This window comes from Ascaphus truei, chromosome 4 (genome assembly GCF_040206685.1).
Source record: "Ascaphus truei isolate aAscTru1 chromosome 4, aAscTru1.hap1, whole genome shotgun sequence".
In the NCBI taxonomy this organism is placed as follows: Eukaryota; Metazoa; Chordata; class Amphibia; order Anura; family Ascaphidae; genus Ascaphus; species Ascaphus truei.
In genome coordinates, this window is record NC_134486.1 from 372,690,762 (window position 1) to 372,718,070 (window position 27,309).

Sequence of the window (27,309 nt, forward strand, 5' to 3'; positions counted from 1 at the left end):
TTGTTAGAACTATTCTTTTAAAATTACTAAGATGTTCTAAGATCTGAGTTTTTAGGGGTCTAGTAGTCTTGCCCATGTATTAGACGCCCCACGGGCACTCCAATATGTAGACTACATGATTCGTTTTACAGGTAATATAACCATCAATAATAAACTGTTTCATACGCCCATAATATATATTTTCTTTAACTGTGCATGCAATGTCTTATATATAATGTATACCCTGTTCATTTATGTAACTGTATTTGTAACCATGTATTATTTGTCTTAACTCTGTGCCCAGGACATACTTGAAAACGAGAGGTAACTCTGAATGTATTAATTCCTGGTAAAATATTTTATAAATAAATAAATAAATGATGGATGGTAACATTTAAAAATATTTTTTCTCAGGTAAAGCAAGCCCACTGCAGTTATATACCTGTACCATCATATAGTCAGAGAAGAAAATGATAGTTACGTTTAAGTGATTAAATCTGAAACGAATACTCCCAAATAGGCTAATTTAAACATCTCAGTGTCACCGAGGAATGCCAACATAAATGGTTCTGTCTAAGAGCAAAAAATATTGTATTCATTGTGGGAAAGTCATCCTACTGTAGTTTGACACCTGTCAGGTATTGTAGATACTCTACTTAATTAAAAGCTTAGAAAGAGCCATGATTCGAACTACTCTAGACCATGCAAAAGGGTATTGGAATATCCCATTAACAATTTCACACTGTAGCTATATCTACTGTATATCACATCTGTTTTATTTATATTTACCAACCAAAAAAGTTAAGGGGGCGGTATAGGTGGGAAAGAACAGAATAAATCTCTATTGGAAGTTTAGTTTATTAACAATGTTTCACGGAATTACAGGACCAAACAATGCATTAGTGCACCTCTCGTACAGTACATAAGAGAATGTTGCATAAATATATTTTTAATAAGTATTAAAAATAACATACTGTAGTAACAATAGTTTTGTTTTTTTACATAACATAACAATACATTATTAAATTAACCTTTTTAAAACAGTAGCAGGATTACAATATGTTAATAAAACCTTAAATTGAACATATTTTGCTGCAGAATGACAACTTTTCATGGACCAGAATAATATTATACACAGATGTTTCTTTATGTGAGTTTTTAAGATGGCAAAGGTTCTAGTTTAGATAAGATGAAAAAAATGAAGAAAAACAGCACTCCCATTGGTTTACAAGCAAGTTTTTATCTCTCTGTCATCAAACAGTATTTAAACTGTGGATATTGAGATCTTGGGTGTTGATATGCGATACATTAATACCGTAACTAAAGGAAACATTCACCTAGGTTGGCTGCATACTTTGCTTCATTCAATAAGCTGCAATTTTAGGACAGTGCTTAAGAAAAAGTCGAATCGATACAATTCATTTGTTGCATCTTTTTTCTTAACAGAACTATGCAGAATAAAGGTTTTGTTTTCCAAAATTTTACCTGACAAAATCTAATTATAGTCTTTATCCAGATGGTACAGTACGTAGGTTCCAGTATCATACCAGGAGTGAATGCAGCTTCTCACAGACAGACCAAATCAGGCAAGGTAACCTTTAAGTAAAAGAATGTTCAGAAGCGCAAAAGTGCTTCATAGTGTAGTAATTCACAGTCGTAAACTATGATTGAAGCATACAGCACATGTCTGAGTCACTCGAACATCGTTCACATTACCTGCGGTGACTACAGTATAATGACTTAGATATGCAGTTTGAATCAGTATTTGTGAGTACAATCTTTCCCTTTCTTCTGTTCATTAACATGCTCTTTTTACCATTCTTTTACTTGCCAGATTAGGTCTACCTGAGAGAAGCTGCATTCACTACTGGTACGATACTGGAATGTACTAACCATCTGGAAAAATACTATTTCGACTAGGGCCTATCTAACTAATTTATTGTTGCAATATCTTATCATTATTTTCATTAACAAGTTCTGCAAAAAAGGAGAATTAGGTCCAGCAACTTGGGATGCCCCTACATGGGGTCTAAACAATTTAAAAGGAACCAACACATGGGTGCTCAGACAGGAAAAACTCAGGTTGGGGGCTAGAATATCATAAAAAATATATAGTCAAGCACACCAAACATATAAGGTAGTCAAAAGATAACAAAAAGTGTAATTTAATGACTTAAAGAAGTCATAACAGCATCCAACGCTCCTGATGAAGGTGCCTGTTGCACCGAAACGTTGGATGCTGTTATGACTTCTTTGTCAGTAAATTACCCTTTTTGTTATCTTTTGACTACCTTATATGTTTGGTGTGCTTGACTATTCTTTTTTTTTTAATTAACAAGTTCTCCCATATATTTATATTTATTTATTCATTCAACAAGTGCTGCTTTTTTCTTCTCTTTTTTTTTATTTTATAATCTCATTATGTCTAGTTTGCTTAAAGATTCTCATTGCAGAGCCAGCAAACAAGATGACATTTCAAAAGGAAGAAATAGCGGTCACTGAATTATTTACAGGTAGGGTTTGATAGTCCTATCTCTTCAATGTAGCAAGCTTTACAACAATCCCTTTATGGCCCTTATTCTGTAAGGTGTGATCAATGCAGATGATGTGCTATCACAGGAAAAACCCCATTAAAGTCAATACAGCTTTTCATGAGATAACACGTCATCTATGTTTATCACACCTTACAAAATAAGGGCCCGTGTATCAAAGAAAAAGTAGTGCAATTTGGGGGGAAATTAATTTCACCAGATGTCTAAAAGAAAAAATGATAATGGTTTTAATGGGATATTTTTCAATGATACATCTGGTGCAGTTTTTTGCCTCACAATTCCACCCATTTTGCTATGATACATAGGTGTTTTTATTCATATAAAGTTATATCTTAATATCCCTGCCTTGATGAATATATTATCGTACATTTGGATGAAGTTGTTTGATCCTTGCTTTTTTAGACAGGCCGATACGAAGAGGCCCAGTGCATGTCTTGAGAGGTGTCACTCTTCCAATCCCATGTGAGAAAGTTTTTTCTGGAGAGAAGAAATAGGTCTCTAATTATTTTTTTCCCAAGGAAAAATATACATGACATTAATTCTGTACCTATTTTATTTGAATGTAAAAATGTGCAAGAATAACTGGCATAGTTTAAGCACCCAGCCACATTAACCATTTAACGGTCAGATAGGCCTACTGAGGCCCACCTGGCAGACAGGGCTTCAAACCTGTTTTATGAATATAACTTTTTAACGTAAACCAGATTGCAACCAGATTGCAAAAGTTGATCCAATTGGTACTTTCTAGCAAAGGTACAAAAGGTACAAAAAAAACCTTGATTTTTAACCCAAAACTGTTTCCTGCTATATTGCCACACACAGATTAATGAACTAAGGTATAGTCAATTGATATAGACCTTTTTAAAAAAAAATACTATCCAGAAATATGAACCCTTTTTTTCACGCTGATATTAGAAATTACCACATATTTTGACTTTGAAGTACAATAATTTTTTTAATCGGGTTACAAAACGCTAGGGGGTTGTACAACACATTAGGTGTTACAGTATGCTCCCCTCAACCTGTTACAGTATAGTTTTTTTTAGCTCCGCCATAATGTATCTTGTTAGTCTTGTATATCCCTAGAATCATTATTCTTTGGGGCATCTACAGTATCCCATGCATTACATTTCCCCCTTGCCTCTATTTGCTAATCTAGCCCATCTTCCCCCCCCCCCTTAATCGCAGATCGGGTACCCTAAGGTGTTCTGGGGTCTGGCTAGGTGTCTCTGTGGAGTGCACACCTGCTGGCAACAGGAGGGCCTGAGTCTCCCGCGATGACATGGGGGATAACAGGAACAGGTTACTGGGGTGGATGCCTTCATTCTGGTTCAACGGTGCAGCGCCTCCATCAATAGTAAGCCCCAGGAATGCGGGGTGGAATCCTTACCACAGAGATTCCCCACAGGGATGAGAGATTCCAGTCTCACACAAGGATTATCTTTAAAAGCAGCAGTCTCTTTATTCTCTTGGGCAGCAGCAGCAGCCGACAGGTACAGTTGATGCACAGTCCACTAACTGTTCTCCCTTGTGATGTCCCTGCCGCCACTCTGGACCAAAAGCATCCAGAGTGGGGCTAGCTCTTCCCTCAGACCCTAAGCAGGGTGAGAGGTATTTGATTCCACCTCACTAACTGTAGCTAGATCAGCTCTACTCATGAGCTGATCACTCCTCTCCTCCTAACTCACTATCACTACTGTCAGACTGACAGAACACACACTCTAAATAGGAAATGCACTGCTCTTTTATGATCTCAGCAGGCACTGCTCCACCACTCAGGGCAGTGCTTGAAGTGGGGGAAACCCATGATAACTCCTGGCAACCTGCCCTTACCAAGGATTATACCAGGAGGAGGATAGAACTATAGCCCCATTTCTTACCAGGGCAACACTAATATATGCACCTATTATTTGGTAGAAGAGCTTAAAGCTTAAAGATTAATTTGGATGTGAAGATTGGAGGAAGACCTTGACTCTGCACAACAACAACTCTGCAGCTGTGAGAACTTGATTTTCTAAATGCTCTGATTTTTTGCACTCTTCCTATCCTCCAATACCTGGCCTGTCTCTCCTCCTGCATCTCACAATGCCCTCCCTACTGCTTTTTCAGTTTACTGTTTCCTCACTCCTTTGTGAACATCTCTGTTCTCTCCAACTTTCCCACTCTCAACTGCACCATTATTTAGACACCTCTCTCACAACAACTTATTTACCCCTCAATAAAAAACACCCACACAAATCCTCTATTCACACCCTCTTATCTCCTCCTTCCTGCTGCTGGGGATCTCCCCTAAGCCTGAACCCAGACATACTGTACACACCTGAACTCACCCATGCATCCCTGCCATCTCTTCCCCTGTAAATGGTGTTAACCTTCTGATCTAATACTCACTAAGCTTAAAACTCACCCCACAAGTTAAGCATCTCAACAGCCTGCACTCATGGTTACTATCCCACACTCGGCCACTCCTACCACCCATTGTGGCCAAGCACTGCCATACACAGCACTTATTCCCTCACCTGCTGTCTCTGTAAGTCTCCCATCAAACATCTTAGATTGTAAGCTCTTCGGGGCAGGTATTTACATAGTTACATAGTAGTTACATAGTTACATAGTTACATAGTAGATGAGGTTGAAAAAAGACTTCCGTCCATCAAGTTCTACCTATGCTAAATTTAGACAACAGATACTTTATTCTATATCTATACTTATTGATCCAGTGGAAGGCAAACAAAAACCCCATTAAGGGGAAAAAAAAATCCTTCCTATTGTCTGATTTTGCTGCACTTATTGTATTATTATAATTCCCTGTACTGTATTCTTTGTGAAGCGCTGAGTATACTTTTAGCGCTATATAAATAAAGACATACAATACAATACAATACCAAGCTGATACCAAAGAAAATAGATGTCTACAGGATGCAAACCTCTGTAACCTCAAAGCTTGAAATCCCTTTACTTCTAAATCCTTGTACACTGTAAGCAACAGTAATAGGTGTGAGACAAGTAGTTGGATTGTTTTATTTATGTATAAGATAGTTCACGAGGATAGATAGAGTACAATGAGATATCTATCTCTTTTTCCAGGATGTGGAAGCATACAAAACAGTGGAAAATATATAATACAATAGACAATAATGAGTGGTAAACTACACAAATTACATGACTAGAGTCTACTTAACCTGCAAGAGTGGATTCTACAAAGTTCATTAAATTCTGTTTTGAGTTGCAGCCGTATCAAACAATACAACTCCTGTTAATGTGTCGCAATGTGAAACATAGTGCATTTCTATGAAATTGCACGCTTTGCTGCCAGAGGCTCTAATTATTTAACTATATCTACAGTAAATTGCATTAAACATTGCACCAGTGGTACCCAATATTGTGTGAAAAATAGGAGCGTTAACAACTGTTATATCTGTTGTTTAAAATTGAATGTCTTTTAAATTTGGTGGTTGTTTTGGGGATTTGCATGCAGGCTCCATATCGACTGGCATACTGGCCATTAAGTGTGCCAGTGTGCCAATTTATTGGTTTATTGGCATTTTTTTTTGTTTAAAATTGAATGTCTTTTAAATTTGGTGGTTGTATTTTGTATTTGCAGGCAGGCTGCATATTGACTGGCATAGTGGGTAGAGGAGGTGGGGGTAGGTGCACTGGGGAGGGTGGTTAGGTCTCCTGGGTGGGAAGCGGGAGGGGGGGTTATCCCCTTAATTACCATAGTGGTTAATAAACGCTAAGGTGATTAAGGGGTTAGTGGCCAGTAGTTATTGCTTTTATTGGTTCCCAATGAAGAAGAGTTAAATGAGGAGGATGAGGACGGCCTTCATCCTGTACGAGGTAAGTAGAACTTTCATTTACTATATGCTGGTAGGTTAATGTTTTGGTTGTTTTATTTTTGTAATGAGCAAATGAGCTATTATCCAGATATGGATAATAGGGATTCTGCCCATTACTGTTTGTGTTTGGGGGAGGAGCGGGGGGTCTATGTATTTTACTGATGTTTGTATTGTAATGTTTATTGGGGGTAGAGGGATTGAGTGAAGGGGGTAATTGCCAGAGGGTGGGTGGTTAGGCCTGTTGGGTGGGTAGTGGATGGGGTTAACCCTTTCATTACCATAGCGGTTACTAAAGCTAAGGTAATGAAGGGGTTTACAACTCCCGCAACCTTCCCGGTTAGCCTAACCAACCACCTTGGGGCAATTACCTCCTTCACTCACTCCCTCTGCCCCCAATAAACCAGGTAATCTTGCTTATCCCCTTCATTGCCCTAGTGGTTAGCCACTAAGGTAATGAAGCTGCTTTAATTTTAATAATACAGTATTGTAGCAGGGGGTCTCTGGAGCTGAACCACATTGATTTCAGTTCCAGGGACCCCCTGTTTCCTGAGTTAAGGGCCCTGTTATGGGGTGCCGGTATCCCTCTGCTTGGTTTAAATCCCCTGATCATGTGGGCCGTGACGCGGGAAAATTTAAACATGGCGCTGGGATACCGGCACCCCATAGCGGGGCCTGTAACTCCGGAAGCAGGGGGTCCCCGGACCTGAAATCAATGTGGTTCAGCTCCAGACACCCCCTGCTACAATGCTGTATTATTAAAATAAAAGCCCTGTGATTGCCTGTTAGAGGCGTGCAGGTAGAGTGACTGATTTAGTTTATCTCATACTGTGCGTCTCTTACAGACAGGTAGAACCCGTAGGATTCACACAGCGTGAGTCCCATTCAAACGCAGGGACCCCCGCTGTGTGAATCCGATGGGCCATTAAGTCTGCTGTGGACTCACAGGGTTTAGGATGAGAATCTCGCAGTTTTTCCCGAGATGTGGTTGAATATCGGCAGCTGCATCTGTAGCTGTATTATTAGGATCTAATAACATTTTAGGTTTCAAATATGTCAAATATGTGAAAATCCTAATGGGTTCGCAAACATTTACTAGGCCCTGTAAACATACACCATATAGGTACCCAGGATGTGGTACTTCATACACCAGGAAACTACCAGTACCTAAGATATTTGAGTTTTAAAACTTCTGGACAAGAATGTGTGTCCTGGAGAACAATATGGTTGCTGTTTATCACTACAGCAGCTTGCTATTGGCAAATGATGTTGCACCCATCTATTGATGACCCTGAAGCCATTTTTTTTAAAATAAAACCACTTGTTACTAAGCAAAGTGACAATGTGATGAAGCTTAGGTACTGTATTTACTGTAGTGTTACTGTAACAGGGACATATCCCTGTTTAAATAAAACAGCCTCAGAGCTCTGAGAATCCAGCAGAGAGATAGTTAATTGCAGCCACTCAATTAACTAGTCTCCACCTGGACTAATGAGAACTCTGTAAAAAGCCTCATGTGAGACACAGCAGAGATTCCTTAGCTCACATGTGGGCTCACATAAGGAGAAGGAGGATTGACCAGAGTTGTTCCTGAGCATACAACTATGCTGACAGAAGAAAGATGAGACTGTTATTCCTGGGAGCCGTTTGACTGCAAAAGCATGCAACTGGAGAACCAGATAAGACTTTCTTATACATTTTCTCCCTAAGAAAAATTATATATGTTTTTGGGACTGGGAACTGACTTAACCAGCCAGTCACAGCTAGATAGGGCATATACAGTAAAGTCTAGTTATTCTCCAAAGTGGAGTAGGTTTTTCTTTTATGTTTTGTCTTTACATTGTTTAAAGGAACAGGCAATAAAGCCCTATGTTAATGTCACCATAAAACGGTCGCCATTTGCATACCTCTGCACACATCTCTTACACTTACCTTTCTCAATATGCAATTTTTTACTTCCTTGAGTATCATCACTTGACAAAAAGGCAGGTGTCCATTTAAAAGGCTTTGTAACATCTACCAGGAGATAGTTAAAATACACAATTACCTTGTATTGCATAATATTTATTTATTCATATAAAATATTTTACCAACAAAAAGGTAGAGTAAATATTTTCAACTATAATATCTCTCTAGATAGATAGATAGATAGATAGATAGATAGATAGATAGATAGATAGATAGATAGACTGTATTACACATTCTAAAAAAATATCTACCAAAATGTGTAAATGTCTCTTATTAGCATAACATATGATGCAAAAAAAGGAAGATATATATCATGTAATAAAAAAAATTAAAAAACATTCAGTGAAATTAGGTTTTAGACATTAAAGAAGGATAGACACTGTCAAAATTACTCCGTACATTAAGATTATATGATAGTACAGTATACAGTATGTTTTGCATTTTAGGGGTATGTAGGCAGACGCTCACAGAGGTATGCAACGGAGACTGATTATAGTGAAATTAAATAAGCCTTTTATTGCGCCTTTTCCTTAACATCAGGAAACCATCCAAACAAGGGGTAAACAAAGCTTCTATTCACTTGGGAGTATTTCTAGTGAAATACTATGAAGTTCAAAACTCCCTTAGATAAGCATGTCTCCCAGCCCCAAACATATAGCATGAAATGAACAGATATAAAAAGTCTTGTAAATAAAAGTCTTATCTGTTCCTTGTGGTTTGGAGGGAAAATCTTCTCTGTCCCTGGTTGCTACCTTTTCTTCAGGGTTTGTCAGCATTCAGGTTTATAAGTTTCCCCTGTGTCTTGAAAGCAGCTCTGCGGTTTCTTCTGGCAGGGCTCAAGACAAGTGTCTCCAAGTTCAGCTCAGGTGTGAGCTAAGGAGTCTCTCTTCCTGTCTCAAAAGACAGGCTTTTCTAAGCCATCTAATCAGGCAGGTGGTGTTTGTTAATTGACTACCAGCAGTTAACCACCACACTGCTGGATTAGAGGCACATTACCTGAACAGGGATAACTCCCCTGTTACAGGGTAGGAGATGCCACTTCTTATGCAGAAAGATATCACTACAGATATTAATCTTTTGCGGAGAACATTGTTTTTGGAGTTCCTCTTTCTTATCAGGTGTTTTAGATTATTGCATATTCATATTCCTTATTTCCTTATAATGCTGAATATTATTTTATAGTTGCACCGTACAAAATAGTGGGCTACAGTAGAAATACTAGACATCATAAGCTTATTTAATGTGACATTAAACAAACCTCACACGTGTTATTCATAACACAATATTCACCAAAGCAAATAACCTGACATAAATCAGGTTTTAAACCTGTGAAAAGCTTGGTGTTATTTTGAATGACTTATTTCAAAAGCCATGTAATGAGCTACTCTCATACTCGCTAAGCTCCATTATGGTTAACACAAGGAAATAGCACTACATTAGGAGAAGGCCCATTTATTTAACCTATGCTGTACATGGTGAGATACCTGGAAACGCCTAAGATACCTGGAAAATATGCAAAGGTAAATCCTTTAAATACATTTAAAGTAAACAAAATTGCAGATTTTAAGAGGTATCTCAGGTGTGTATTTCCTTGCTTGTAGAATTCGCAATTCAGATACATACTAAGGTTTCTTCGTGAAGCATAATGCACCTGGTATAAGGGTGGGTGCTCCTCAACAATAACAAAAAAATAAGTAAATAAAAAAGCACCACCATCTAAAGCTATAAAAAGTACAAAAAAAAAATTAAAACATAGTGCTCTCAGAAATCCAATGGCTTAGTCTAAGTTTTCTCGCTTTGTATAATATTAAAAGCCATTATTATACACAACTACGATAAAGCATCCTAATATATCTCTTTCAAACATAACAAAACATTGGAAATTCAGAGTTAATGTCTCTGGTCTATATGGTTCACCATTGTGTTTATTATTAAATTGCATGGGTTTCTTCTTCAAGTTACTTGAAGTAGAAACCCATGTTGTTTTAAAAGTTCTGTACACTATACAATATTTTCATCTACGAACAACTGTAATGTTGGTCCCCTAAAAGGTATGACAACCTTCAACAAATCGAATTTTCCCCGGGGCTAATACGCTACTAGAACGTTATACTATGTAATGAAATCACAATCACATGTAATAGTATGTCAAATTAATACAACCAACTCAAAACACATACATCCTTGAATGTACTGTATTTTTGCCATGTTTGATGAAGCCAAAATCATTTAAAGGAAAGATTCTCCTAATCGTTTTTTGTTTTTTAACCCTCATTTTTTTACATGATAGGAACCTGAGCCAAACTCCCCTATTTTAAGATCTGGTAACCCCCTTAAATTCAGTGATACTTACCAGTGAAGTATTGCTCCTTTAACATATATACAGTATTACAGATTAAGTGTATATATTTGCTTTGTAGAAAGCACAATTCAGATACAATTTAAGAGAGTGTAGTTTAAATAGAAATATTACACTGACAAGTCAACTAAAATAATATGAAACGGAGGTGGGGGAACAGAGGTGCAGGAACTCAAGAGTGAAATGAAACACATTAAATCTGGAATAGCTGAAAATAAGATACACAACCAGCCCTGAATATGGTGTACGTGGCACTAGTTATTAAATAGGGAATTAAAAGTGCTGAAAATTATAAAGATTGAAGATGAAGTATTAGACACAGCATAAAGTCACTTCAAAGAGTTTGCCAAAAAAAAACCCAGGTAACATAAGGAATAGAAATAATAAAGATATTGTAATGTGTGATAAAAACAGAAGTACACAATTGGGAAATAGTTAATAGAAGTGAGAAGAAGAAAGGAACAATGAATGTGATATTGATGTTCCAGAGAAGATAGTGTTTGATGATTGAAAGACATAGCAAAAATAAAAATAAATAGTCAACAAAAGATTGAGCATGATTGCAAATTTTTCAGTGGCAGACAGGAGACATATGTATAACCAGACTGGTTGGGAAAAAACAGCTTGCTGTAACTGAGAAAGATAAAGACTGTTAAAGGGCAAAAAGAGCAATTATAGAAAGTTGGGTGACATAAATAACAAACAATCTGTATTTTTTTTTTTTTAATTAAGATTATGAATTTCACTTACAATAATATTAGATTATCGGAAATTCCCATTAACTTCATTTTGTGATCCCTCACATGATCATACTGAACTGCACTATACTCTCCGACATTTGCCATATGAAAGTAGATACACAATATTTGCTAAATCCTCCTACCATAACATGTTCAGTTTACTATATGCATATTACCAATAAAATATATGTACCTTTGCTGCAAAAGATCCTCCTACCAAGAACTGACTTAAGAGGCTGAAGACTTATGCAACCAGTAAATTTCACTTTGTACATTTCCTTTGCCGATATTTGACCTCCTCCTCATACTATATGTATAACAGTGTTCACTTTAACCAATACACCTTTGTAGCTTTGAATTAAAAAAGTGTATCTACCTTATGATATATGGGGGTCATATTTACTTAGCAATCTTCTGCCAGAAGAAACATTCTGGTGCTGGAATTCAAGTCACTGTGTTGTAAGGAGTCTTCCAGCACTGGATTTCTTAGTAAACATGGACTATGATGTATAAAAGTATGTATTTAACATTTATGGGAAATAATTCGAATGTTGATCATTCAAAACTGTCCCTTTGAAGGTGTCTGATCAATATTAATCCAAACAGGAAAAACCAGACTGCAGTCCCAACAAATGAGCCTGATCTCTTGATATAACCAGATGTGCATCAGCTATCTTTATTATTTAATAGTGCCCCAGCATTTCAAAGGACATGATATATACCGTCAAAAGTTCTAAAACAAAAAATGTTATACTGTACCACTGAGCAGTAATATGAAAGAAATGGAAAGCCATTGTTTATCCTGTTTCAAAATAATTGACATTATAAATCATAATTTGATCAAATGTTTTGCCATGTTCACTATTTGAATCCTTACTGTAAAGTAATTGTTACAACTCTCTGTCCTGCAAAAATGATATCACACTGGGTTCCATTACCCTGTCCTGTTCTTGCATTGTATTGTGTCACCACATGAGCAAGGTCAGGATCCATGGATGATAAATTCCTTTTATCTTTTTTTCTTGCATGTATTTTCCATTCCAAAGATAGGAATATTCATTTTAACCTCATTATTTTGGTCATGATGAAGGGAGAATAGTTCCAAAAGCTTAACAATGTAAAATTCCCTGTACAGTATCACAAACAGCTGTGTTGATACATGTCCTTCTTTATAATTATGAATGATTAATCTGTGAATGTATGAATGGAGTTCAAGATATCTAAAGTATATTTAGCTCATGGAACACTCTAAGGAAAGCCTTATACAACATTTCTTGAATACCAATAAACATTAACACTTTGTACCAAGCAGTATTTGTACAGTATATACTAAATAAAAAACTATATAATATAATTGGCTTACCTTCTTTCACAGGAAAATAAAGTGATTCATCTTCAACTGAACTCATAGGCTGATATTCCTGGGGCACTTCCTGTCCTCTGCCTTGTGGTAGAATTTTAATATCATTTACACTTTGGTCTTTTTTTGATATAATTTTACATTCTGTATTATCATTAACCGGAGTGACAATATGCTGTGAATCCCCGATAATGTCGTTAGATAAATCGCCAAAAGTATCACACATATTATTTAGTCCCTTGACAGTTTCTGTCTTGCAAGAATGTTCCTCTTGTGTTTCACTAATTGCATGGAACATTGACAGCTCTTCTAGTACCAAGTCAAATTGAGACTTCATTTCAAATGTCACATTGTTTTCTGGAATTATTGAAGAGAGAAATCCAGAACCTCTGGTATTTTCTTGAATATAATCTTTCTTTGGATTAAATGTTGAAGAGTTACTAATCCTCATAACTAGCGATGTTGTGTCTGACAATATACTGTTGGATGAAATATTTTGAACTTCCCATTTTTCACAAGCAAATGTATCCCCAACATCAGATTCTTTTGAATGTACACTTTCTCTTTTCATAGCCATACGTACAGAATGATCTGAACATACATTATTTGTCTTCATATCTTTAGGTGAAAATAAAAGGTTTCTATTTTCCTGTACATTGTGATCACTACAATCCATACTTTCGTTTGAAAGTAACAGTCCAGCAGTATTATTAGACTTATGTTTCCTGTCAAAATGCAACATTTCTTCAGTCAAGTGATCAGCAGTCACCAGTGCATTATTTTGGGCACTGCTTTGTTCACCTTTCTGGATATCACTTAAGGTCTGCTTGCATAAAAAGGTGCCACAAACATCACCTTCTGAAAAACGCTGAAGTTCAGTTTCTACATTTATAGTCACAATTGGGACTTGTATGTGATCAGTTTTATGATCTGTAGATGATGTATCAAATATATTTTCATTGTTAACCAGTTGTTTTTTATTTGCCCATTGTACCTGGTGTACTGTGGATATACTTGTAAATACAGCTGCGTTATCAAGTGTGGCACTGTTCTTTAAAATTGAAGAAATATTTTCATGATAGGTAGATAGGAGATTATCATTTTGTGATTCCACCAAAATTGGAGCTAAAGAGATTTTTCCAAAGGTGTCTATAAATGGGACATGGTTTGGACACAACTGCAACCCACGGGTACCTAATGTATTCCTAAAGGTATCTTTTTCAAAATGTTCTCTGTTGCCTTTTTTTTGACAATGCGAAGAAAGATGCAAAGTCTGATTCTGAACTGCAGTATTATATCTCACACAAGCACTTTTGTTGCTTTTGTTTATGTTTTCTGAGCGAGATAAATTGTCCTCTTCCATTTCTTCAACTTCCATTCCTAAATTAATGAATGAGTCATTGTGAGATGCGTAATCTGTTTCTATTTCGCAAGTAGTTTGCAAGCTATTCTTCGGAAAAAATGAAAAGTAATTTTTAGTAGCTCCATGTAATGAGGCTGCAACTATTAAAAACAAGGTGTTAAAGACAAAATGTTGTTCTTCTGGCTGTCTAGCGTAATTGAACAGTGTTGAAAAGGCTTTTTCCGTTGATAGAAATGACTCATTGTTGTTGCCATAAAAACGGTAAGTTTTCATATCATAAGGTAACATTAGCTCAGATTTTTGCAAATCATTAGATTTTATAAAATGCGTTAATACATTTGCTGAAATGTTACTTTTATCCTGAAGGTTGTTTTTCTCATCAGTTGAAGAACATATAAGTTTTTGTTTTTGTGTCGGTTCATTTTGTGGTATACAGTTCATATTGCTAAGAAGAATATTTGAACTTGTTATAAGATGCTGCAACGACAGATCAAACTGCAGAATCGTATTTATATCTGCATTGCTTCTGTAACACAGTCTTATATTTGGGCAGTTTGTAATTCTATATTCTTCTGTTTGTAAACCACTACATGGAACTGTATAACGCAGAGCACTATCATTCGGAGGAATTGCAGTATTAATGAAAATCCCTGATATGTCATGGAGTAAACTTTGTACCAACGTCGAGTCTTTTAATGTTGAATCCTGGTTACTTACTGCTGCACCTGTAAAGTAACGCATTTCATAGTGTGGTGTGTTGTTATGAAATTGTCCTAAAAATCCTTGCTGAACTTTAGGCGACCTTACTGTGGGTAGTATCACATTTTTTGAGCCAATGTTTATTTCAGTGCTGGATTTCCAAAAGTATTTTGTTAAACTGCTTTCATCCACAATCTGGCATATCTCAGACATAGATGTTTGTGGTATTTTGTTTTTTGACTTCATAAAATCAGACAAACAATAATTGCTGCTTGGTGTACGGTCTTCATTTGTTTGCACTTTATTAATATGTTTGAATGTATAAATATTACGAGGAATTTTTGCTCTCTGCTCTCCGCTTTCTGGCATGCTTATCGGTAGCTTTCTCTTAAAATTCCTTGAATTTCGCATTTCATTATAATTGCAGTAGCTCTGATTTATTCCACAATCTTTCGGTGTATTGTATGAGTGAGGATTGTTAAATCCTAAATATGCACTGGCTGAACTCTCAGTGCATTTATTTGAATATTTAATTCCTTTTCCCTCTTGAGTAAGTTGTGTGTCATTAATTTGTTGGGGTTCTGAAATATTTGTAAAACGTCTATGTTCGAGTACTGTGTTTACATTAGCCAAAGGTACTCCATCCTTTACATAACTTATACCAACGTAAGTTGGTGTGTGATCATTTTTCCCAATAAGGTCAAGCGAAGAGAGAGACCAATTTTCAAGGGATACTTCTGTCAAATTAGAGAGTGAAGTAAAATGTATGTTTTGGTCAAAACGCTGAAAACATTTCAGATCTTTACAATCAGAGTATTGCTTTTTTAAATCCATTTTTACATTGAAGCTGGTTTTTGAAGCATTATGCATTTCATCATGGGTCAAATCGTTATTTATCATACTGGATAGAATTTCATTTGTAGTTTCTGCACCACTTGCTTCTGCTGGAATTTCTCTATATGTGCCCAGCTGTAGTTGGTGAGACTGTGATGTCTCTATGCACTTATTTTGTACATGCCATATGTGGTTCACTTCTGTGCTTGGGAGCTGTCTTCTATACATGTAATTTGCTAAATTACAAGAAAGCTTTTCTTTATTATCTTGATATTTTAAACCAAACATGCACTGCATGTCAAAATTATTCTCTATTGTAACCCTCCTAAATTCTTCTTTTGGTGGACTTTCCATGTTGACATTTGAATACATATACTTTATATTAGAAGTTTGGTTCATATTTTCTGATTATTTTTTCTGAATTCCAAAGGATGAATAACTAAATCTGCCAAGTATTTTGTTCTATCTATTTTTGCACTGATACTTATATTTTGCTCTTCAAACAATGTTTCTGAAAATAGTTGAACACATGCTGTTCCATCCTGATTCAGGTATATACTGTTATTTCACTCCAAATAGCTGAAATTAAAATGGTAATAATTATATTTCTCTTATAAATCCTTTGTTTTTATACTAACTTACAAAGGTATGCCACACAATTTGTTAGGTATATTGATTTTAACTATATCAGGACTTTTCAGATACTTTATTTAGATACCTTATTTGGACCAGCATACAATTTGCACACCAATGTAATTAACCAATATACTGTAGGAAACTAAATAATAATAAAACCCTTCCTTTAAGGAAGCTTTGTATATTTTATGTAAGGTAACCCAGTAAACCAGTAATCAAATTCCAGGTGGATCAGATCAGTACCATAAAATAACTCTTGTGAATTTACTTACTGACCCAATATAACTATAATTCTATATTTAAAAATGTTTCTGGAAGCTTTTAAAAATAAAATTGAAATTTTTAGTAGTCCATTGGAAGAACCAGTACATTTTTTTACATGAAGAGATATGTTATAAGGTGTTGTCTAAGGCTGGGGTCATGATACTGCAGACCGTGTGGAGGTGTTCGCACGCTGAGCGAACAGACTACCTTAAGGCAGTGTTCGCGTCCATGCAGCGTGCGGGCGCATCCGCGCGGAAGCAGGAGGTGGCGCGCGTTGTGTGAGAAATCAGTTAAACTGATTTCTGAGCGCGACAGACAGGTCACGTGAGCTGTCCGCCCAATGAGGGTGAACCAGCTCTGTGACGCCCCTAGGAAGGTCCCCCACGGGCCGTCCAGTATGGCCAGGGAAAGCACCCGCTTTCCCACAGCCTCTGCACGCCTCAGCCCCCGGGCAGCCCCCGAAGGCACCATGGCCCCAGCCTAAGGGTAGCAGTGAGAAGTAGTAGTACTGTAACCTACTCTGATGCTCCACTGCATTTCCCTTCTCCCTTATATTCCATTGTCTTCCATTCCCTGCCTTCTATTCTCTGCATGTCTGCCTGCCTCCCTCCCATTCCTTGTCTACCTTCTATTCCCTGCCTGCCTTCAATTTCCTGCCTGCCTTCAATTTCCTGCCTGCCTGCCTTCCATTCCTTGTCTGTCTTCTATTCCCTGCCTGTCTGCCTTCTATTCTATTCCCTGTCTGTATTCCATTCCCTGCCTGCCTTCAATTCCCTGCCTGCCTGTTGTGGTCACAGGTGATACAGGGAGAGCAGCACTGAAGCTGCTCATCAGGACTGCGTCCCCTCCATATAAGATATTAGAGTAAAGAAAAGATGCAGCAGGAGAAAGGAAGTCCAACAATACTCTCTATGTTAATTTGAAACATGTTTTATTTGTTTTTCCAATATGAGAATAACATGTTAAACAGACTGACAACAACCTTAAGTCCATGCTTGCTAATGCAAGAAGATAAAATGGAGGATCTTGAAACAATAGCCAGAAAAGAGCAATATGATATGATAGGCATCACTGAAACTTTGTGCCAAAACTCATGACTGGGCAGTTAATTCACGGAGTTGGCCACTTTTTCGGAGGGATTGGGCAAATAGGAGACGGTGGAGTATGTTTATACTGTATGTAAAACCAGATTTATAAGGGAAGTGATTATTGAAAATGTAAAGACAATGTGGATTGAAAATTACTGTGGAGGCAATAGTACAAAAAAATGTTGGTGTGATTTGCTAAATCTGACTGAGGAAGCCAAATTACTTTTGCAAATGGCAGCAAGACTGCTGTACTGTAGGTTGTGTTTTAATTATAGGTGATTTTAAGTATCAGCACATTGACTGCAGTTTAGTAGTACAGCTAAGGCAAACAATTTTGGGGTGTGCTAAAGGACAATTACAATAGCCAAACCAACTATAAAAGGCAAATAATCTATCAAAAACAGTATTACAGTATGTGGCATTAACAAAGACTCAGGAAGACTACACAATATATATATTGAGATTACGTTTTTGCTGACAAAATAAAACCTTGGGTAATAAACATAAAATAAACTACTCCAAACCAATATAGCTAAATAGACATGTAGGGGAAGAAATTGAAAGATAGAGGAAAGCATATAGGGGCATATTCACTGAGATCAATTTGAGGTTAACATTCCTGAATGGGTGTTAACAGCCATTGACTTGAATGGGAATTAACGGAATTGGATATTTGGTCACGGCCGTTTCGGCGCAACCATATGACCGCAGGCTTTAGGGCCACAGATGGACCCTCCACCGCAGCTGATACGCTGCTGGTACCTCTGCCGCCAGGTGCTTCTAAGGTAAGTTTTACTACTGATTAGAAAAGGAGGTTAATTTAAGGGTTTTCAGAGGTTAGGGTAGGGGGTTAGTTTAAGGGGTTTTAGTGGTTAGGTAGGGGGTTCATTTAAAGGTTTTTAGGGCAAGGGCTTAGGGTAGTGGGTTTTAGGGTAAGGGCTTAGGGTAGTAGGTTTTAGGGTAAGGGCTTAGGGTAGTGGGTTTTAGGGTAAGGACTTAGGGTAGTGGGTTTTAGGGTAAGGGCTTAGGGTAGTGGGTTTTAGGGTAAGGGCTTAGGGTAGTGGATTGTAGGGTAAGGGTTAAACATAGGAACTTACCTTATGGGTGAAGCGGCCGGCGGCAACAGTTCCCAGCAGCGGGATTAGAAACGGGCGAAGCGCCAGCGGTCATTTGGTCACGGCACAACTGCCGCAACCACATATCCTAGACCGCAGGTGCATTAACATGTAACAGACCTTCATGAGTAACCCCCTTAGATGGTTGAAATCAGAAGGAACACAGGCATAAGTTCAAATGTATAATGAATGTAAAAAAAAATGCAAAAAGGTAATCAGATTAGAAACAAAACTGAAAATGCAAAAAGGATTGCAATGGAAAGTATGGTCAATCCTAAAAAGTTATAAAAGTTCCTAAGGCCCTGTAATTGGAAACCGATTAGACAATAGGAGTTAGCTACTTTGATAACTAAAGTACATTTTGGATAACTAAAGTATTCTCGTCAGCGTGGAATTATCATGGGTAAATCATGACAAACTAACCAAGGCAATGCAAGTGATGTGGTCTACTAAGATTTCCAACGGCTGTTGATTACAGTATGTGCCACACAAGATATTGGTGTACAAAATAAAGGAAATTGGTATTGATTCAAATGTGTGGGTTTGGATTAAAAACTGGTTGAAGGATAGCCAGCAGAGTTGTAACAAATAGAACCTTTTCAGACTGGGCTAAAGTTGCAGGTGAAGTGCCTTAAGATTCAGTACTAAATCCCACTGCTTTAAACTTGTTTTTTAATGACCATGAAGTAGGCATAGGCCAGATGAATTAAGATCCATTAAATCAGGGCCATTAACATTAGATTACCTAAAATAGTAACAGACATTATTTTTTCTGAGTTTAACGCAACTCCAAAAAAAAGCCGGTCACATGATACTGCGTGCAATCAGATTGGAGCTGTATCATATGACCCTAAAATGTGACGTCAGAGGCCCTATATAAGGCCTTTCTGTCTCATTTTAGCTCAAAAAGACGTTGAGGCAACTTCCGTTGCTGGATTTACCATGGGGCTCTATTGGATTACAAAAAAAGAAGATAGAAGATTAAAGAAAAGAAGAAAAGAATGACAGATGAAGATAGAAGGAGAAAAAAGATGGAAGAAAGAAGATTTTTTTTTAATCTGATGCTGTTCTTCAAGGAGAATGGAGTCGGATTGCAGTGGATGACGTCGCGGATCGAGAGCTTTCTGATACACCGGGATTGGAGGGTGAAGACTTTTAAGGGTAAGATAAATATTGAATGTACTGTATGTAATTGTCTTTTATCAGGGTTTTTTATTGTATTTATTTATTTTCATGTTTTTCATTGCCCATTGACTGCTAATGTATTAATCTGTGCCAGATAAATACAGTGACATGCAATGCATTTTTTGGCACATGCTTGTTTTTTAACTGATTGTTATTTTTTTCTATTTCTGTTTATTGTTTTGATTAAATTGTTTGGAATTTGGATGGCTTGTTTTTAGTACATTTTAGGATTGGCTAGTGGTTTTATTTCTTGATTTGTTTTGTTGGTTAGTTGTTTCTTTACTTGTATTCTATTATTTTGGTATAATATAATTTTTATTCTTTAGCGGTTTTGGTGTTAGAATAATTTTATTGATGTGTGATTGAGGCTTTTTAGTTCTATTATTGTTGTGTTGTTTAGGTGCTTGTTTATTTCTTTATTTGTTGTGCTTGATTGTTTTAATAGGTTGTCCATTGACTGCTATAGTGGCTTATCATGCCCATATTATATGGGTATGATGTACCACTGTGCCAATCAATGGGTAGAGGGTGGGTATAGTGGTCCCAGGTTGGGTGGTGCTGGTTAGATTTCCCAGGTGGGTAGTGGGTGAGGTTGGGTTAACCCCATAATTAGTAAAATGGTTATTAATCGCTAAGGTGATTAAGGAGTTAGGGGCCATTAGATTGTATTTTTTTCTTGTACTCTTGCTGCCAACAAAGGACATAGACCTGGAGTATGGTGACGAGGATGCCCTTCATGATGGCAGGGGTAAGTAGATAGTGTTATTTACTTTATTTATGCTTGCTGGCTAATGTCTGATTTTGCCCATTACTGTACTGCATTTGTTGGTGGGTGGGGGGGGGGTTGTTGGGGGTAGAGGAGGTGGGTAGTACGGTTGTTGTGCTTATTTTTGTTTATTCGAGGTAGAGATATTAGGTGAAGGGGGTAGTAGCCCAAGGGATGGCTGTTTAGGCCTACCGGGTGGTAACAGGAGGGGTTAACCCCGTCATTACCTTTTACCTTACCGGTATTAACTGCAAGGCAATGAAGGTGTTAACTCCACCTCGCACATTCTCATCTTGCCACATGAAGGGATATCAGGATTTGATATATTGTATTTATAATGTTAATTTATTTTGTATGTACATTTTTTTGTACTTAGAGTGGCCAAAAGCCCTATTAGCCACATTTGGCTAATAGGGCTATTGCCATTACGCTAGGGGGGGTGGTTTATTGGGGGGTGAGAATAGGTAGGGTGTGTGTTGGGGGTAGTTGCCCTGAGAAGGGTGGTTAGAACCCCAGGGGGTGGTGAAAGAGGTAAGCCCCTTGTTTACCTTAATGGTTAGTGAGACACTTAGGTAGTCAAGGGGGTAGATTGTGTAGTTTGACTTAAATATTAACCACATAGTAGCCATTAGTGGTAAGCTGGCCATGAAAACCCTTGACTAGCTGATCACTTGGGCAACTAAGGGGTTAATATCTAGTTAAATGTGTTATATGTAATGTTTGAACAACTATTCCATGTTGCCTGTGTATATAATGGCCATTATATATATATATATATATATATATATATATATATATATACTGAGTTAAGTTATGGTGAGTAAAAAAAGTGACAAAAACCCTCCACAGGAAAGCAAATATGCAAATATAGCTGTATGCTCATCTGCATGTCTTAGGCAGGTCTGCAACCCCGCCTTTCCCCATTATCACCCAGCATACAGCACTTCCACTGCAGCAAGGGATTCTGGGAAATGACATGCAAATGAGCACACAGTGTCACTTTTTGCCTCAATAACCATTTTTAACATGGTTCCCTATAGGCTTAAGCTTGCTGCATGGTCACAGCTTTGATAATGGGGAAAGGCGGGGTTGCAGACCTGCCTAAGACATGCAGATGAGCATACAGCTATATTTGCATATTTGCTTTCCTGTGGAGGGTTTTTGTCACTTTTTTTACTCACCATAACTTAACTCAGTATTATGGTTTGGCCTATCCCATAAGCCTCTCTTGCATCCCAGTAAAATCAACCCCACACTGATGAGACCCATCAAGGTCGAAACAGCTGTCTGTGGGTGGTTTTCTGGGTATGCACCTTAACCCTGGCTGTGCTCAAAGCTGTGACCATGCAGCAAGCTTAAGCCTATAGGGAACCATGTTAAAAATGGTTATTGAGGCAAAAAGTGACACTGTGTGCTCATTTGCATGTCATTTCCCAGAATCCCTTGCTGCAGTGGAAGTGCTGTATGCTGGGTGATAATGGGGAAAGGCGGGGTTGCAGACCTGCCTAAGACATGCAGATGAGCATACAGCTATATTTGCATATATATATATATATATATATATATATATATATATAATGGCCATTATATACACAGGCAACATGTGTATGTGTACATATACATATACATATACATATATATATATATATATATATATATATATATATAGGCAAGATAGGGCTAACACCAACCTGGAGTAGGTGATTAAAAATTGCGGTACTTTCTGGCATTGACTTGATGACTGGAACCAAAATGATTACATTTGCGGTATTTACTCATTTTGACACCGGTCCCAATATTTTTTTCGGCCACCGAAAATAAATGCAGTAGTAAGTTGATGACTTCCACCTTAAAAATAATGCAATTATTTGCATATAATAACACCTTTATTGGCATAACGAAGTCTGATGACTCTAGGTCTATGAATTATTAAAATACAGAGGAACAGGGAGTGCTTATTAGAAGGCGTTTTACTCCCTTTTATATAGTATTTAAAATTAATTTGTAACAAACCCTTTCTATTAAAAAAAATTAAAAAAAACTTGTATGTAAAAACAAACTCTAATTTAGGACTCCCCGAGTTCAATCCTTAAGACAAAATATCAGGACAGGATACCTACAAATGTTGTCTTAATACTAATTAGATCTAGGTAATTAAGTGTTCCTTTTAAAAAAATAGAAATAAAATATTCACTTTTTGTGTTCAATATTCATTAGTAATCAAGCATTGCACTTACCGTGTCACAAAATGTGTGAAAAATGATCCTCTTGCATCTAAAATAAACAAAAATGCTAATTAAAACAGGAAAATCGTTGCCATGGGGAGATCACATTCACCGCTCCATCAGCTATCTTAAAGAAAGTGGAGAGCATCTCTACTTCCATTCTCGTCACTTGGGGCTTGGCTGTGATTAAGAATTTGCGACCACAAGCAGTCAAGTGGGTCACGATTCCAGAACACAGTGCTACAAGTCTTCCGGAAGCAACAGGGTTAATCTACGCTTTTGTATGCCAGAACTATGTGATTATTATTTTCCGGTTTGTTTTTATTTCAAATCCCATTTTATATTTTAACTTAATTTTTTATTTATTTATTGTTATTCCTCTTATTATTTCTTGCAACACACTTGACCAAGGAAAGTGATATCCAAGCGCAGGGATCTTCAACCACTTTGGAGTGGTTCGTTGGAAAATTAGAAGTGTACTGTAGTGTTCTACCTTAGGGTTTCCCAAACCCCTGATTTAAAATCACTGATCTACAAGCATGTGGCTATCTATAACTAGCAATAATGTTATGTGCATGAGTTTACAGTTCTACAGTATTTTATACTGATACCTCTGAGGTGAAATCCTAGCAATTAATGTTTCTAATTTACAGTTATTTAAGCTGAAGCAGTGAGAGAAACATGTATAAAACAAAAGCAGCATTGTTTTCTCGGTGCTATTTGGAATCAGGACTACAGGAACATTTCCAAAACAAGGACCCACTGCACCTATTGGTGCAGTACAACCAACGACTGAGCTACTGATTAAGCCACCTGTGCTGAAGCAGGGATATCCTTAAAACCTGACCTGTTGTTGGCCCTTGAGGACTGGAGTTGGCCACCCCTGACCTAAGTGAACTAATGGCAGTGGTATGAGTAATTAATACAGGTTATGAGTTGTTGGAGCTTGTGTAATGCAAATGCAGGTTTTACATTTTGTTTTGTTTTTTACTTTCCATGGTAAACATATACTTTGGGGTGTTATTACAATCTGTATCTAATCTCTTTCAAAAGACTGTTTGTGCTCCTAGAAATGTGTCCATTCCCAATTCTTTATTTAGTTATTTTTTCTTTGTAAAGCAACTAGGAAACCATCATTAAACACCATCAACTAATTACCTGATAAACATTAATTTAACAGGACCACGTGGAAATGAAAACATTTTTTTTCACGAGTCACTTTAGGGTGATTGAGTCTTTAAAAATAAGCCAATTATATTTGTTAAGTATTAATACGTTTCTTTTCTGCCTTTTTGTGGGATGACTTCCTACATCTATATAATTGTATAGTGGTAGAGAAGGTGTTAAATTTCCAACGTACAGTACAGCATAGTGCTAAGTAGGACAGCAATCCTCACAACATCGATTCATATATTTCTGCCAAACAAATATTCTGAGGAAACACTACATTGCTTTGCAATGTGTCCCTCTGGCACTAAAGGGGTTAAGTGATTCGTTAGATTACCTTATAGTAAAGCAGGAGTTATCATGTAAAAACTGAGGAGGGGGAGGGGGGAATTAAATGTCTGGATCCTGCAAGTGTTCTTTCCTCACATACAGTGATTCCAGCCCATAGACACCTCTCCCTTCACACTGACGGTCTCTCCTCACACTTACTGTCTCTCCTCACACTGACTGTCTTTCCTCAAACGGACTGTCTCTCCTCAAACTGACTGTCTGTCCTCACACTGACAGTCTCTCCTCACACTGACTGTCTGTCCTCACACTGACGGTCTTTCCCCTCACACTGTCTGTCTCTCCCCTCACACGGACTCTCCCCTCACACTGACTGTCTCTCCCTCTCCTCACACTGACTGTCCCTCCCCTCTCTCACACTGACTGTCTCTCCCTCTCCTCACACTGACTGTCTCTCCTCACACTGACTGTGTCCTCACACTGACAGTCTTTCCCCTCACACTGTCTGTCTCTCCCCTCACACGGACTCTCCCCTCACACTGACTGTCTCTCCCTCTCCTCACACTGACTGTCCCTCCCCTCTCTCACACTGACTGTCTCTCCCCTCCCTCACACTTACTGTCTCTCCCTCTCCTCACACTGACTGTCTCTGCCTCTCCTCACACTGACTGTCTCTCCCCTCCCTCACACTGACTGTCTCTCCCCTCCCTCACACGGACTGTCTCTGCCTCTCCTCACACTGACTGTCTCTCCCCTCCCTCACACCGGCTGTCTCTCCCCTCTCTCACACTGACTGTCTCTCCCCTCCCTCACACTTACTGTCTCTCCCTCTCCTCACACTGACTGTCTCTGCCTCTCCTCACACTGACTGTCTCTCCCCTCCCTCACACTGACTGTCTCTCCCCTGCCTCACACGGACTGTCTCTGCCTCCCCTAACACGGACTGTCACCCCCTCACAATATCTGTCCACTCACACTGATTGTCTCTCCCCTCACACTGTATCTGTCCCCTCACACTGTATCTGTCCCCTCACACCGACGGTCTCCTTTCACACCGACTGTCTTTGTTTGTCCTCACACTGACTGTCTATCTCTCCTCTGACTATCTCTCCTCACTCACACGGTCTCTGTCTCTCCTCACACTGACTCTCTCCTCACACTGATTGCTTCTCCTCACACTGACTGCTTCTCCTCACACTGACTCTCTCCTCACACTGACTGCTTCTCCTCACACTGACTCTCTCGTTCTCCTCACACACTGACTCTCTCCTCACACTGATTGCTTCTCCTCACACTGACTGCTTCTCCTCACACTGACTCTCTCCTCACACTGATTGCTTCTCCTCACACTGACTGCTTCTCCTCACACTGACTCTCTCCTCACACTGACTGCTTCTCCTCACACTGACTCTCTCTCTCCTCATTCACAGGAACACGCTTTGAACAAACTTTATTGACAAGAAGTTGTACAGTGTGACATGGGAACTGTACTGTATATAAAGCTGTGCATTTCTACAGCTCTGCACATTATTCTGCGCACTATCTCTCCTCCTCATACCCAGCTCTGCACATTATTCTGCACACTGTCTCCCTCCTCATACCCAGCTCTGCACATTATTCTGCACACTGTCTCCCTCCTCATACCCAGCTCTGCACATTATTCTGCACACTGTCTCCCTCCTCATACCCAGCTCTGCACATTATTCTGCACACTGTCTCCCTCCTCATACCCAGCTCTGCACATTATTCTGCACACTGACTCCCCTCCTCATACCCAGCTCTGCACATTATTCTGCACACTGACTCCCCTCCTCATACCCAGCTCTGCACATTATTCTGCACACTGTCTCCCCTCCTCATACCGAGCTCTGCACATTATTGTGCACACTGCCTCCCCTCCTCATACCCAGCTCTGCACATTGTTCTGCACACTGTCTCCCCTCCTCATAACCAGCTCTGCACATTATTCTGCACACTGACTCCCCTCCTCATACCCAGCTCTGCACATTATTCTGCACACTGCCTCCCCTCCTCATACCCAGCTCTGCACATTGTTCTGCACACTGTCTCCCCTCCTCATAACCAGCTCTGCACATTATTCTGCACACTGACTCCCCTCCTCATACCCAGCTCTGCACATTATTCTGCACACTGCCTCCCCTCCTCATACCCAGCTCTGCACATTATTCGGCACACTGCCTCCCCTCCTCATACCCAGCTCTGCACATTATTCTGCACACTGTCTCCCCTCATACCCATCTCTGCACATTTTGCAGGCTCTTTACCTTTACACAGCATCTTCTCAATACTATTTATCCAAATTATTTCTGTCCAGTTGTTTAGCTGCCTATCTGTTTTATCAGTCAGTCATTTCTCTGTCCTTTCAGTGATCTTTCTATCTTTCAATCCTTGACACACTCAGCAGTCTTCCCTCAGTCCTCACATACAGGCACAATAAAGGAAGTCCACTATTAACTAGTGTTCTAATATCTTACAGTAATACATTCCAATACACATTTACTATTTATTTTATTTATGACAGTACATTTTTTTTATACACACTAAATCAGAAGAGCTTGTTTAAACCTCTCCCTGCCAGTGGGGCCTGCATTGGAGAGTGAAAGAGGCTACTTCTCATTAGTGCTTAATGTGCAAATCAGATATACTTTAAATAGGCTGTCCTTGTCAATTCCCTATTGTAGAGAGTGATCAATAGGCTATTATTATACTTTGTAAGAATGCAGCTGTGATAATGGAGGAGACTTCAAATGACACTTCCTTAATGCATACACTGTGCTCCTCAATTGAATCAAGTGACTGGCAGTGTATTGGGAGACGGAGGGGGGAGGTTTCAAGGGGAAAAGGCATTTGCTGGTCGGAGATCA

At 38.4% G+C, this 27,309-nt stretch overlaps 1 protein-coding gene across 6 annotated transcripts; it reads right to left on the reverse strand.

Annotated features, from left to right (window-relative positions):
* Window positions 1-819: 819 nt before the first annotated feature.
* On the reverse strand, window positions 820-25,848 carry RAD51AP2 (RAD51 associated protein 2). 6 transcript variants are annotated; one of them, XM_075598405.1, is made up of 5 exons: window positions 25,602-25,848; window positions 22,982-23,018; window positions 12,798-16,269; window positions 8,300-8,383; window positions 820-3,008 (listed from the first exon to the last, which is right to left on the reverse strand). In XM_075598405.1, exons 3-5 carry the CDS (start codon window positions 16,087-16,089, stop codon window positions 2,890-2,892), a joined length of 3,495 nt encoding a protein of 1,164 aa, XP_075454520.1. In that variant the 5' UTR covers window positions 16,090-16,269; window positions 22,982-23,018; window positions 25,602-25,848; the 3' UTR covers window positions 820-2,889. The 6 variants fall into 6 exon arrangements, with proteins under 6 accessions (XP_075454520.1, XP_075454519.1, XP_075454518.1 ...); XM_075598404.1 differs by having other exon boundaries at window positions 25,583-25,848; XM_075598403.1 differs by having other exon boundaries at window positions 24,626-25,848.
* Window positions 25,849-27,309: the final 1,461 nt, after the last annotated feature.